This window comes from Mesoplodon densirostris, chromosome 2 (genome assembly GCF_025265405.1).
Source record: "Mesoplodon densirostris isolate mMesDen1 chromosome 2, mMesDen1 primary haplotype, whole genome shotgun sequence".
Taxonomy (NCBI): Eukaryota; Metazoa; Chordata; class Mammalia; order Artiodactyla; family Ziphiidae; genus Mesoplodon; species Mesoplodon densirostris.
This window is the reverse complement of record NC_082662.1, coordinates 36024003-36039146: the sequence shown is the minus strand read 5'-3', so window position 1 is coordinate 36039146 and position 15144 is coordinate 36024003. Positions and strand designations below refer to the sequence as shown.

At 42.9% G+C, this 15144-nt stretch overlaps 1 protein-coding gene across 1 annotated transcript in view; it reads right to left on the bottom strand.

Annotated features, from left to right (window-relative positions):
* CCDC30 (coiled-coil domain containing 30) overlaps positions 1–15144 on the bottom strand; it is a 144917-nt gene that overhangs the window by 6719 nt on the left and 123054 nt on the right. Inside the window, exons 16-18 of the mRNA XM_060082790.1 lie at positions 5843–5984; positions 1957–2093; positions 802–916 (exon numbers count right to left, since the gene is read on the bottom strand). Of these exons, the coding sequence (XP_059938773.1) occupies positions 802–916; positions 1957–2093; positions 5843–5984 (394 nt within the window). The remainder of the gene's footprint in view (positions 1–801; positions 917–1956; positions 2094–5842; positions 5985–15144) is intronic.

Genomic DNA, 15144 nt, shown 5'->3' with positions numbered 1-15144 from the left:
TGCAGGTCTTAACGCTCATAGTAATAGTACCCAATGAGCAGGATCTACTGTGAAATATCCCAGGAAGAAATGCCTAGCAGGTGATACAAGCCAGGGAAGAAAGCAAGCAGCCTCCATCCTGGAGTCAGAATGCAACTCTGCTTGCTTACTGAAGTCCCTCTGGCTGACTGCTCACCAGCCAGACTCTGGACCTCATCTCAACAGAGACTTATTTGCTGCAGCTCTCTGGACTTGGCTACTTGCCAGCATGGTTTTTTGTAACATAATTGCTTTTCTCTGACTCAGATATTCTCCTTAGGCTTGACTCCTTGCCAGACCAGACTAGCTTCACTTTACCTTTCTGAGCCTCAGATGGGCTCATCTCTCAGATGGGGCAAGAATAATACATGCTAAACAGGATAGCTGAGAAGGAGGCGAGGCATCTGTGAGGACATTTAACATCCGTTCATTCTCAAATATTTATGGAGTACCTGTCCATAGATACAATGGCATATGAGATGCAACCCTTGCCCTCCAGGATGTCGCTGCTGAGATGATGAGATAGAGAAGTGAAAAGGTGATGACAATACAGTGTGTTAAGGAAGAAGCTAGGAGGCACACACAAATCACTTTGGGATCACACAGGAGGAGCACGTTGAACAAAAGCTGACCCAATGAAGAGCAAAGTTGGTCAAGAGCAGTCTCAAGGCCTGCTGCCCTGGTGTGCAGCCAGCGAGCCTCTTTGCTGCAGTCCACCATGAGGCCAAGTGCAGGCTACAGCTACGTGCAGAAGATGAAGGAAAGTGAGAACAGCAACCTTACCTCCCCTCTGCGGATCTGGATGCTCCTTATGATTCGCTCTAAGAGACCAACCTGCTGGGCGAGCCGGAGACTGTTTTCTTGTAGCTGCTTATTTTCTTTATCCAGGAAAAGTACTCTAAGGATGGCATAAATCAGAGGCATAACTAAACATTTCTGTATCCTTCCTAAAAACTCTCTCCCATTTCCCACTAGCTCTGAGTCTTAGCCCGCTGCCAGATTTTAGCACCAACTTTGCCAGAATAATTCCCACCGTATTCCAAGACCAAGTCTCTGGCTTGTACACCATCATTAAATACATACTGAGAACAGAGACACACTATATGCAAGAATATGAAAGGCACAATTCCAGCCCTTGAGAAACTTAAGGAAGGATACGATCCCATTTAGGGGAGGGGCTCTGCATCCCTTCAACCACTGTTCATCTGGTTGCATCTGGTTCATACACAGCCATACATTGTGTATGAACACTGTTCATACACAGCCTACATCTGGTTCTGATCTCAGTCATCCCATGCTTTTGTTTCAGTAGTAGTAGTAGTAGAAGTAAAAATAGTAGTAGCAGCAGCAGCAGTATTAGTAGCAGCAGCAACCATTTACCAAGTACTTACCATGTACGTTAGGTATTGCAACCTATCCACACAGTAAGCACTTAAAACTTTTCATGTATTAGCTCCTTTAATCCTCACAACAACCCCATAAAAGAGGTACTGTTATGAAGCCTATTTTTCAGATGAGGAAACTGAGGCTCAGAGTGGGGAAAGTAACTTGTGTAAGAAGATAAAACCAGAAAGTCATTGAGCTGGGATGCCAGCCTGCTTCTCTATTGGTCTACACCTTGATTCCATAGATGCCAAATGATAAACATGAGTGTCAACACACAGAAAGGGATGGGCCCGAATGAGCATAGCTGGGTCCTCAGGAGGCAATGTTGCCATGAAAGAGCCTATCTGAATGCCCAGCCCACCTTCTCCATGATACTTTTCTCTTTAATTTCACAACTCTGCCACTTGTATGAACTGCTAAAAACAGCAGAATGGCAGAGAAACAGTTATCAGGTAGGCCGCAAACTCAAAGGACTACCTCTGGAAAGATCTCTTTGTGGAGGGAGAAACCTCCTCTTTGTGGAGCTCACAGGTGACTCAGGCAGGCACCTACCTGCTCTGGATGGAAGATATTATCCATTTATTGCCGTGGATCAATTCCTCTTGCTCTGTGAGCTGCTCCAGAAGTTTCCTCTTTTCTAGGAGCAGGATATCATTTTGGGTGGTGATCTGGTCCTGGAATGCCTTCTCCTAGGGATAATAAAGCCCCCTAATTACCCCAGCAGGAAAAAGAATCACACATTTAAGAGCATCAGCCTGTTTCTAAACTCTGACAGCAAATTACCTTGTGAACTTCTTTTCTCCTGTCTTCTAGTCTGTCTTTATCTGTTTGCTGAATTGGCAGCTAGATGGTTCTTCTATTTATCTTGGTTATTTTATGTCATGTATTTTGTTTGGACATTTACTCATTCTTTTGGGTTAACATTTAAAAATATCTGAACGCTCAACTCCCAATAAGGTCCCAATGCTCATCTGTATTCTAATTCCATAGGTATCGAGTCACTAACAAATACAACTGAACTCTCTGAATCTCCATATTGAGAAAGATTTCCATGTAACACATTTCCATCTGCTTTGCAGTTATAGTCTTTTTAAGGCAAAGGGAGGCAGATGGGAATCTAGCCACCTCACCTGACAACCAATGTCAGGGTCTCAGTTGGCTTGGCAAGTTCAGCATGTAAACCAGGTACTGAGAATATTCTTGCAGTGATGATGCTGAAATGATTTCTAGCTTGACACCATGTTTCATTATCTACCAACGTTTTCCCTGAAAGCAGTAGCTAGCGCAGTTATAGCTAAAATGATAAAGGATTATATTTTGTGAAAAAAACACGAACATTCTTATACTGAGTCAGCAGATATTAGTAAATATCACTGTTGTTGAGGAGTTTAGAAGCTCACAAGTGTAGAACTGCCCTTCTCACTTCACCAAGAACCTGTCAGTGGTAACAGGCAAGTGCCTTCACCTATTTGTGTTTGTTTCCACCTGCCAGGTGTGGGAGCAAGTGGGGATGGGAGGAGAAAAACCACCTCTGGTAGATGGGTGAATCACAGGGTTAAGAGGGGCAACTTTCTTTCTTTTAACAAGGTACTAATATAGATCATTCAGAAAAGACTGTCCATATATGTGGTATCTAAAAAACCCCAAGCAACAAAGAAAACCAGACTCATAGATACAGAGAACAGATTGGTGGTTGCCAGAGGTGGAGAGGGGTGGGCGAAATGGGTGAAAGCAGTCAAAAGGTACAAACTTCCGGTTATTAATAAGTCACAAAGATATAATGTACAGCATGATGACTATAGTTAGTAATACTGTATTGCATACGAGAAAGTTGCGAAGACAGTAGATCTTAAAAGTTCTCATCACAAGAGAAAAATTTGTAACTATGTGTGGTGATGGATGTTAACTAGACTTATTGTGGTGAACATTTAGCAATATATATAAATATCAAATCATTATGTTATATACCTGAAACTAATAAAATATTATGTCAATTATAATTCAAAATGAAAGAAAGAAAGAAAGGCTGTCCATCTCTTATTAAGGAATTGTAAGGAAGGAGATTACAGTATGTTTTGAAACAAACTCTTCCAGATCTTAAAGTCCTTCATCCAGGACCCTTCAATGTCTAACAAGAGTCTTGCCTGCTATTATTTAAATATATTTATGATAAAGATTGAGAATATAAGCAGCTACCCCCCAAATAATGCTCTCTGCAGTTATAACCGGATTAGAAAGGAAATTGAGTGGGGCAGGCTACTGACACCCTGTCTGTTGGAAATACTGTATTTTTTGGAACTAAAAAATCAGGACATCTGCTCTAATAATAGGATAAAGTATTTGGGGAAATCTGGTTTGGGTGGTCACACAGTCAGAGGACTCAGCTGGCTCACTGTATAAAGAGAAGGCTGAAGGAATGAAGGCCCCCAAAGTGGCATTATTTTCTGGAGATTAGGTGCTTAGAAAGTGAGCCCAGCTTTTGTATGCTCAGGGCTCTGGTTCACGGGCCCTAAAATAAGTAAAATCAGGAGCTCCAGGTTTGTACCACTGTGGTACATCTACTGATTAACATGCTTCTAAGAGATTTTACACTAAGGAGAAAATAACATTTATGAAAATTTATATGTGCCAGGTCCCATGTTAGGCATTTTAATCCTCAGAAAAACCTTGTGAGGTGGGGATTATTTCCCCATTTTACAGAGGAAGAAAATGATGCACAGGGACTCGGGCAAGGTCACAGAACTATCAAGTGGCAGGGCTAGACTTTGCATCCAAGTCTGTCCAAGGCCAACACCAACCACTCTTTCCTCGCCTCTGCTTACTTGCAGTCTCCAGTTAATTTCATGGAGGCCTGTGTTTTTTTGGGCAGGTGTGTTAGTTTCCTAGGGCAGCTGTAACAAATTACTACAAACTGCACAGCTTAAAACAACAAGAATTTATTTTCTCACAGTTCTGGAGGCCAGTAAGGTGTGGACAGGGTTAGTTCTGGGGGCGCTGAGGGAGAATCTGTTCCATGTCTCTCTCCTAGCTGGTAGTTGCTAGCAATCCTTGGTGTTTCTTGGCTTGTGGCTTCATCACTCCGATCTCTGCCTCTATCATCACATAGCCTTCTTCCCCTGTGTCTGTCTTTGTGTGTGTCTTTTCCTCTTCTTATAATAATACTAGTCATATCGGATTTAGGGTTCACACTAATCCAGTATGACCTAATCTTAACTGTTTATGCCGAAAACACCTTACATCCAAATTAGGTCACATTCTGAAGTTCTGGGTAGACATGGATTTTGTGGGTACACTGGAACACAGTACAGTCAGGAAACATGCCTGCTGAAAGCAGGAGGCTGGTTTTGCCATGTAAGCCTGGAAGTGGAAGGCAGGCATCACAAGTAAGAATGGGTAATACAGAATAGGTTGATGATATTTCTGGGGGGCCCATGAACCAGGGTTGCTACTTTCTTCTGTTATACTTTCTATATTGTCTTCCTAGTTGTGGATCTGAGTCTTTAAAAGTTGGATGAATTAGTGCCAAAATAGGAGGGTACTGCAAAATCTAACATATTTTCCTTTTTTACTACAGTTTAGAGTAACAAGAGGATTTTTTAAAACTAAAAACACAACAATGGTGACCCATCTGTTATAATCCTCAAATGTTTTCTGTGTGTAATCTAAGGATTCTTACCCTGGAGTCCTATAATAGCCCATGGAATAACTGAATTTACATCAACTGTTTTGGTATCCTTGGCACATAGTGGTGGTATGATGAAAATTTGCTGGGTGAAGAAATGAGTAATTTAAGACTGAGGACAATGTTTTCAAAATTCTGAAATGGGCTGGGGGTCTCCAGAAGGGAAACATTCCTGGCCAAACCAGTTGCTCTCCATTTTGAATCGATGTAGTTTAATGCTCTCAAGGCCATTTGTCATTTGATCCCATTCATCTGTCCCATTTCCTTCCTACCCACACACTAGAAAGTCACGCAGGGGCGACAAGACAAACAAAGAAACCAGGGATATTTAGAAAACAGCCTGAAGTCTCTAGTCAAGGACTGATAAAAGAATAGGGGTCACCTGTTTTCACTGCCATTTAAAACTGACAGAAATGTGAGGCAAAATGAAGGCTGCATAAAGTAGGAATGAGTTACGGAGGGTGGTCTGGAAGTCTCTGTTGCAGGGTGATTAAGAAGATATTTTCATCTGAAGGCAAGACATTAGTCCTAAGCAGCAGTGCAGAATATTTTCAGTGTCTAATTTGATCTAGCATCACTATGAGTCTTACACACTTTGGGGCAGGGCTTAAACAATTACTCAAATTGAAAAAGGGTGCAAAGAAAAGAAATGGAAACCTGGGCTATGAAGAGGCCACAAATACATTAAGATGAGTGGGCTTCCTCCAGATGACCAACACCAGCATTACCAGTGAGCTCTCCACCTTTTCCCCTCACCTTTTCCATTTGTTGCCGCAGGGCTCCAATCTCATTTTCAAGTTGTTTGATTCTCTCATCTCGGAGTTCTACTTCATGAACTAAACGATCCTTGACTCTGCGAAGCTTGGCTTTGTGGTGGTGATGTTTCTCATTATAGTTTCTACAAAAGCAAATTTGAATACAGGTGTACCTGAACACAGTGAAAACTACCTTCCCTCCTCAGTATGCACCTTTCTTGGGTTTCCTCTTCTTGCTTTGTCAGGGCCTGGCACCACGGATGGAGACTTGTCCTGCCTCACATCTGCAGGACTTCTTGCCCCTCCAAGTGGGGAGAGTGGACCAAGTACAACCTCCTAAATAACACAAGATTCAGTCATCCCCAACTCAGGAAACTCCTTGGCTTCTGATCCCTGACATCTAACAATTTGGAATCCTGCTCCATTAATTCAGTCATTAATTTAAAATTTTCTAGTTCTTGGCTACACCCTTGGACAGTGATATAACCCACTACTTCTATCGTGTCTATTTTTCAGATAAGTTGGTTTGCTCTCAGTCCTTGCCTTGAGTCTAGACTTTTAAATGCCAATTCTATATGTCTCTGCTCAAGACTCTTACTCTGATTCTGACATAAATTTGACTTACCTCTAATAAACGCATGAAAAGATGTTCAACATCATTAGCTATAAAGAAAATGCAAATCAAAATTACAATGAGATGCCACTTCACACCTAGTAGAATGGCTAAAATAAAAAAGAAAGATAATAACAAGTGCTGAGAAGGATGTGGAGAAACTGGAACACTCATACACTGCTGGTAGGAATGGCAAATGGAAAAAGCCTGGCAGTTTCTCAAATGGTTAAACGTAGAGCTATATGACCAACAATTCCATTCCTAGGTTTATACCCAAGAGGAATGAAAATATATGTCCACACAAAAACTTGTACATGAATGTTCATAGTAGCACTATTCACAACAGCCAAAAGGTTAAAACAACCAAAGTTTCCATCAACTGATGAATCAATAAACAAAATATGGAGTATCTGTACAATGGAACATTATTCCGCTACAGAAAGGAATGAAGTACTGATACATGCTACAACATGAATGAACTTTGAAAGCACTATGCTAGGTGAATGAAGCCAGTCACAAAGGACCACATATTTTACAATTCCATTCAGATGAAATGTCCAGAAGAGACAAATATAGAGTGAAAGAAAGTAGGTTAGTGATTGCCTGGGGCTGGGGGGTATAGCTAAAGAGTTTCTTTTTGGGGTAATGAAATGTTCTAAAATCGATTGTGGCGATGGATGTACAACTAAAAGCCTCTGATGTGTACACTTTCCATGGGTGAATTGTATGGCAGGTGAATTATATCTCAATAAACCTGCTATTAAAAAGACAACAAAAATCTGAGTTACCATTTCAAGCTACTACAACAGCTAATCTGAGTAAACAAGAAAATAGATTAAAGCCTGCATACCACCACTAGGCAAACTGCTCTGAAGATGATTGTGCTTTCCAAATAAGAATATTGTTACTCAGAAAGTGCTTCTTCAAATGAAAAATTAAGAACTTTCACTTTGAAACTAAGGCAGGAAATAGATGGGCTCCAGGGTAGCCATTTACAACTGGCCTCCTGTTCACACTTCTTGGGGTGAGAAAAGGGTAGGCTTCCGGCCGGACACTTACAAGTAACTAGCCTTTTGTTTGCATTTCCTGAGACAGGAGATAGGTGGGCTCCAGGTTAGGCATTTACAGCCAGCCTCCTGTTTGCTCTCCGAAGTGGAAGTAACAGCAGAAACAGGGTAAACAGCCAGGCTTTGTCTCCTGTGGATGCCTTAAGATAACAGTCATGGCAGGGACAGAGAGGGGCTAAACCCCGTTTGAGGAAAAGATCAAGAGGTCATACATTTCCCATCCTTGGGGCAAGGGAGACACTACATGTGCGCAGAAAGCCTCCTTGGGGGTCAAAAAGGAGGGGGCACCATCCCATAATATGTGATGCTAAGGCGGCCCCATAGGCCTCTGGGCTGGAATCCATCTTGGAAAAAAGTTGCGCACACATGTTGGGGAGGGTGCTAGGGCAGGTCAGGTGTGGAAAAAGAAACCAGATAATTGGCCAAAGGTAAACAAAGACCCGGAAGAACTGCCCTATGTAAATGATTTAACCGCTTCTTTACTGCACTCCTCCTCATCAGGGAGGACGCCCACACCCTTTCTCTCTGGGTGTGCATCTCTGCCTTGCTTCTATCTTAACTAAACAAACTGTTTCTCTGTGTGCTCTCCCACTTGTTGTGGTGGTATGTCTCTAATAATAAACTTCGTACTCATTTTTACAGTTGTTGCCTCTGTGAGAAATGCACTTTTCACTGGGGGCAAGAGCCAGGGGGTCTGGTGGCTAGGATTCCTGGTTTTCACCCAGGCTACCCAGGTTCAATTCCTGGGCAGGGAATTAAGATCTAGCTTCGTGCCACCGCTCACTGCTGCCTCTCCGAGATAGAACCTATGAGGTCTAATAACACAAAATCACTCTGAACCAGGATTTCTGCACTACTGACATTTTGGGCCAGACAATTCTTTCTTGTAGAGAGCTGACCTGTACTTTGAAGAATGCTTAGTGGCATCCTTGGCCTCCACCCACAAGATGCTAGTAGCACCTTCTACAGTGTGACAACCTGAAAAGTCTCCAGACATTGCCAAGTGTCCCCTTGCCCTGGAAGGCAAACTATCCCCTACTGAAAACCATTGCTCTAGCTAATGTTCCTAAACTAGGTTTGCTCTAAGCCAATAGCAATGGTTCTCAAACTGTGTTCTGACCAGCAACACCATCATCACCTGGCAACTTGTTAGAGATGCAAAGTCTCAGGCTCTATCGCAGAATTACAGAATAAGAAAGTCTCGAGGAGGATCTGTGTTTTACTAGGTCCTCCAGGGGCTTCTGATGAAGGCTAAAGTTTGGGAGAAACCCTTGGGGGACCTCCTCACTACTTCTGTTTCATTGTAAACAGACTACTTGTGGCAGGCTGTAAGGGCAGAATGGCCTTTCTTCATTTCTGCTAACAGAACTCAAGTTCATTTAGGTATCCATAAGGACCTCTTGATCTCAAGGAAGGTGGGTGGGCCCCAGGTGTGTGCAGGGTGGGTTGGGGTGGGGATTGGGTGTGTGAGACAGGTAAGTCCTGCTGGGCATTTCAGGAAAAGCTGAGAACTTGAGCAAAGTTCTCTCTCTGCTCTGGCTGCCCTCCTGCCGAGGCTGTTACCCGCAGCTACAGTCGCTGCCTTGTAACCATGAGGTGTGAAGCCTAAGGACAAAGCCACAGCCCGCCAGGCATGGCAGAGCAGAAGGAGGGAAAGAGCCTGTCCTTAAGGACACTACTGAGCCTCTGAATCAATCTCCATAATCACCTTCCTCCAGATTTCTTGTTTTATATATAAAAAAAAGTTTGTTTAAATATATTAGTCAGGTTTTTTGTTATCTGTGGTCAATTACATACTGATATCTTAAAAACAGAAAAACTAAACAAACAAAACAGTATTCTAATGCTCTCTCTAGCCTCTGATTTCCCTGAATGCCTAGAAATTTGAATAATGCCTTTTTAACTGAAAGGAAAAGTGTTTAACGAATGAAGCATCTGCTCTCCGTCAGCGTAGGCACCGGAGGGCACAGTCATGCAGGCCTATGATGCTGGGCAGTTTCCCTATGTCAACTGTCTGGGGCTCTAACACTCAAACAGGAGGAAGTCCTAAGTGAAAGGAACTAACGTGTGCTCCAGGCTTTTCACAAGACGCCTCGAGTGTTTTTAAAGCAAACTTGTGAAGGTGACGTCCTCACTCTGTGACCCAGGAGATGGATTCTGTGCAGTAAACTCAGTAGGTCCGGGTTTCCAGTCCTTGACTGGCTCCTGGGAGACAACCTCTAAGCCCTTGGAATATCCTGCCTCATAATAATGTCTCTGTATACCTGTGGCTTTGGGCCACACCAGATATTGTATGCTAACAAAATGATCCATGGTGAATGCATTTTTGTTCACCTTGGGCCTGGGCCATGCTGGATCAGTTTGACTTTTCACGGTTTGGAGAACTGGAGACTAAGTAGTTAAGGTCAATCACAGGAGCTCTCTGTCCTCCTGACTAATCCCCGATTAAATCCCTGGATGTCAAGGCTCAGGTGAGTTTCTCTGGCTGGGAATGCTTCATATATATTGCCACACAACGTTGCTGGGAGAATAAGCACTGCCCGTACTACTCCACTGGGAGAGGACAATGGGAAGTTGGCTTGCATCTTGTCTCTCCTGAACTCTCGCTGCATGCTTTTTTCCTTTGCTGATTTTAATCTGTATCCTTTCACTGTAATAAACCATAACCATGAGTGTAAAAGCTTTCCTAAGATCTGTAAGTCCTAATGACTCTCCAAACCTGAGGGTGGTCTTGAGGACTCCTGACACAGAGGGAAGTTACTTTTACAGGGAAGAATCTGATTCCAGAGCCTGTGATCTCCCACTATGCCCCAGTGCTATAATACCAGCAAAGCCAGGCAAACCGGATATTGTCAATTTCTCTTGATGAGATATTTTGTTTTACATAAAAACTAGGAACCAGATGGGAGGGGAAGAGCAAAGCAGACTTATTTAGATACTAATTCTAGTCAAACTATGATGGAATAGCTACTCCAAGAAAGTCTTAGGTTCTTGTAAGTTATATCTTACCTCTAAATGTGTTTTTGCAAGACTCTTCCATTTTCCAAAGTAGTGCCCCTCTCTCTCCTACTTTCTGATTGTAAATAAAAGAATCATTTTTTAGGGACTTCCCTGGTGGCGCAGTGGTTGAGAGTCCGCCTGCCAATGCAGGGGACACGGGTTTGATCCCTGGTCCAGGAAGATCCCACATGCCGCGGAGCAACTAAGCCCGTGCGCCACAACTACTGAGCCCACGCTCTAGAGCCCACAAGCCACAGCTACTGAAGCCTGCATGCCTAGAGCCTGTGCTCTGCAACAAGAGAAGCCAATGCAATGAGAAGCCCGCGCACCGCAACGAAGAGTAGCTCCCGCTTGCGGCAACTAGAGAAGAAGCCCGCGCGCAGCAAGCAAGACCCAATGCAGCCAAAAAAATAAAATTAAAATTAAAAAAAAAGAATCATTTTGTATATTGTTCCCTTAGAAGATTAATTTAGCTGTTAGCCAGATGCCAAGTGGAGAAGTTTGAATTCTGGTAGGCCAGAGACACGCATACTGGGCCTTGTCACCAGATTGTCAGTGCACGTGGCAGTGACTGACTGGGGATTGTCCCCAATCCACTTTCTCCTTCTTCTGTCATTATAGAGGCCCGGATTTAGCTTGGCACTTGGTTGCTCAAATAGGAACTGCATTTTCTGGCTTTCCTTGCAGTTAGATGAGGCTATGGGAATAAGTCCTGGCCAACAGCTGGAGTGGAAGTAGTGTGCCTTCCAGGAGAATGGAATGCCCTTGCTGTCCCCTCTTTCTCCCTTCTTGTTGGAAGAAATGTGGATATGGTAGTGAACCACCTGAACTATGTGGCTAAGTGCTAAAGATGCTGGAGCAACAACAAGGAAGGAGTCTAGACTTTGGAAACATGGAGCTACCATATCCATCCTGCACTTTTAGGTAAGAAAGAAAACCCTCCCTTTTTAAAGACATTCTTATTCAGTGTCTCTGCTGCAGCAACTCAACCTACATCCTAATTAATGGAGTTGCTCTAGATACCTGGGTTCATAAAACTGCCTTAGACCAGTTCAGTTCTGTGGCCCTTGCAGCACCCACTACATAATATGAGGTACCTATTCTTGCAGATTGTGACTTATGTTCTTTACAGGGAGATATTTCTATCTCATAAATGTTCTCATTTTCCCTTATACTAGGAAGAGCTTGGCAAAAGATATCACCGGGTTTCAGCATCCTCTGGTCCATAGCTTCAGAGGTTTAACACTATCTAACAGTACACCTGTTGTTCTCTGAGTTTCCCAGCTGTTCACAGTTCCTCTGATTTTTGACATCATTTGAAACACAACATGTATTTCTGGGATTGCTTTTACCCTTTCTGCCCTGGGATATTAAAACCCACGTCTGCAGCTTCCATGCCAGACAGCTGTTGTCTCTCTTATCCTGCCATTTGGACTATTAAAATATTAATTTATTTTTTAAAGATTATAAATTATAGACAATTTGGGGAAAAAACCCAACTCCCATATGATCAGTATTATAATATTCTTGTATTTCCTTCCAGTCTTTTTATAAGCATCTTTTTTTTTAAAACACTGTCTACATTAAAATTATCTTATGCTCTTTTCATGTATTATATCACAGCATTTTCCCATGTTGTTATCTAGTCTTCACGGCCACCATCTTTTACAGCTGTATTATGTTCCATCAAGTGAATGTATTATACTTGACCTAACTGGCTCCTATTGCATGATATTCAGGCTTCTTTCAGTAGTGCTACATGGTGTGAAGAGTATGTGGATGCAGTACAGCTGGGGAGAGCTTAGAGCCTTCCCTTCCATAGCAGGCTGGTTATTTGACACACCTATTAGTTTAGCCAGAAGTTCTGTTGGCCAACTTGCCCGAAGAACATGCGGATTTTCTAAGTTTATGTTTGGCTTTGTTAATTCATACAATAAGACAGTACAATACTCATGTTCTAAAATTTAAGGACAACTTTTGCTTATGTTTATATAAAACCAGATGGTCTTTCATTTATTTTTATTTCAAAAAGGCAAGGAATTTGTTCCTCTGGAAGAGTAGCTGGGAAAACATGGAAAAAAATAAGCATTGTTTGTAAAGGTCAGTAGTGGGATCAGGGGAATGAAAACAAAAATGAACCTAGAGTTTTGACAATCCCTTCCATTTTCTTTCCTAAAGTTGTAGTTTTCAACCCTAGGTGCCCAGCAGAATCACATGGGGATGATTTTAGAAGAGTATTGATCCCTAAGCCCTATCCTCACAGATTCTGATTTAATTAATCTATGTTGGGGCCCATGCATGTGCAGCTAGGGTTAGCATCCACTGTCCTAAAGGGTATGGACAAATAATATGGTAAACTATTCAGCCCCACTAGCCATCAAAGAAATGTCTATAACTGAGCATTAAAAATCATAGAATAGGGCTTCCCTGGTGGCGCAGTGGTTGAGAGTCCGCCTGCCGATGCAGGGGACACGGGTTCGTGCCCCGGTCCGGGAAGATCCCACATGCCGCGGAGCGGCTGGGCCCGTGAGCCATGGCCGCTGAGCCTGCGCGTCCGGAGCCTGTGCTCCGCAACGGGGAGAGGCCACAGCAGTGAGAGGCCCGCGTACCGCAAAAAAAAAAAAAAAAAAAAAAATCATAGAATAAGTTGAGCAAAAGAAGTCAGACACAGGACTTCCCTGGTGGTGCAGTGGTTAAGAATCCGCCTGCCAATGCAGGCGACACGGGTTTGAGCCCTGGTCCAGGAAGATCCCACATGCCGCGGAGCAACTAAGCCCGTGCGCCACAACTATTGAGCCTGTACTCTAGAGCCCGCAAGCCACAACTACTGAGCCCACGTGCCACAACTACTGAAGCCCGAGCACCTAGAGCCCGTGCTCCGCAACAAGAGAAGCCACCACAATGAGAAGCCCACGCACTGCAACGAAGAGTAGCCCCCGCTCGCCGCAACTAGAGAAAACCCACGCACAGCAACGAAGACCCAACGCAACCAAAAATAAAAAAATTTATTAAAAAAAAAAGTCAGACACAAAAGATTACACGCAGTATAATTCCATTTTGATGAAATTCTAGGAGAAGCAGAAATCAAAAGAGTGGATGCCTGGGAGGAGGTGGAGGAGCAAGAGATACAGACTGACGGCAAAAAGGTAGGAGAGAAATTCAAGGGATAATGGAAATGTTCTGTATCTTGATTGGGCTAGTGGTTAGGTGGGCGTATACATTTGTCAAAACTCATCAAATTGTACATTTAAAATCTGTGTATATGTAAATTATACCTCAATTAAAAGAAAGAACACTGGGGAAAATTTCATCAGAGCCCTCCCCCACCAAAAGAAGCACCCAATGCAAATTCGGATGTGGTGAAATTGCTACTCATATAAGGACGGCAGAAAATTTTGGTAGAATGCTTCTGAATGTTTTTTGTTTGTTTGTTTGGTGGTACGCGGGCCTCTCACTGTCGTGGCCTTTCCTGTTGCGGAGCACAGGCTCCGGACGCGCAGGCTCAGCGGCCATGGCTCACGGGCCCAGCCACTCCGTGGCATGTGGGATCCTCCCAGACCGGGGCACGAACCCGTGTCCTCTGAATCGGCAGCCAGACTCTCAACCACTGCACCACCAGGGAAGCCCTCTTCTGAATGTTTGATAATACATTTTATGATCCACAGCTCCAGCTTTTGGACTAGTAATTCTACACCCAGGAATTTACTCTATAAAAATAAGTTTTAAAATGAAAAATATATGTACAAAAATGGTTTTTTATGTGTTACTTTGAATAAAAACATCAATCACAGGACCAGTGGGTAATTCTTAACTAAATCTGGGCTATGTTGTGAGGGTTGATTTCAGCAGGCCTAGAATTAACCTGAGCAGTTTTGCTAAAGTTCTTGCTTGGCGCTGACCACTGGTCAAGGAATGAAATACACTGATTAAAACAGTGTTGCTTTTCAACCACACGTCTAGAGTTTCAGAAAATGGTTTTTAAATCATTATCATAACTACCATCAACATAGTAGGTGAGTGAGAACATAAGAGAATAAGAAACTTCAACCTATAGAAAGAATAGAGCAGAGGGATGCAGAGCTAGGAGCAAAGAGGTGGGTCATGGAGAAAAACTAAAAATAAGTAGATATAATAATAATAACAGCTGTGTGCTAGACACTGTTCTAAGTAAATGCTTTACATATATTCATTCAGTTAACTCTCATAACAAGTTTATGCGATAGGAATGACTATTTTGTCCATATTAAAGATGAGATACCTCAGGCACAGAGAGGTTATTTAACTTGCCCAAGGTCACAGCTAGTTCCTAGTAGAACCAGTAATTATACCCAAACAATATGGCTCCAGAGTACATACTCTGAACTACTAAGCTACACTTCAGAGAGGAGGAGGGCGGGAGGAATCTGGTAGGATGATGACCAGGGAATGGAAGGAAGAGCAGGTAGTTTGGGAACATAAATTTTTATTGAGCACCTGTTATATACCAGGGACTATGGATAAAAGGATGAGTAAGACCATGGCCCATGTCCTTTAAAACCTACAGTCTGGTGAGGAAGACAGGTGTGAGTCACGTTATTTCAAAACAACATGGCAAGCTCTTAAATAATTACAGAGAGCCATGTA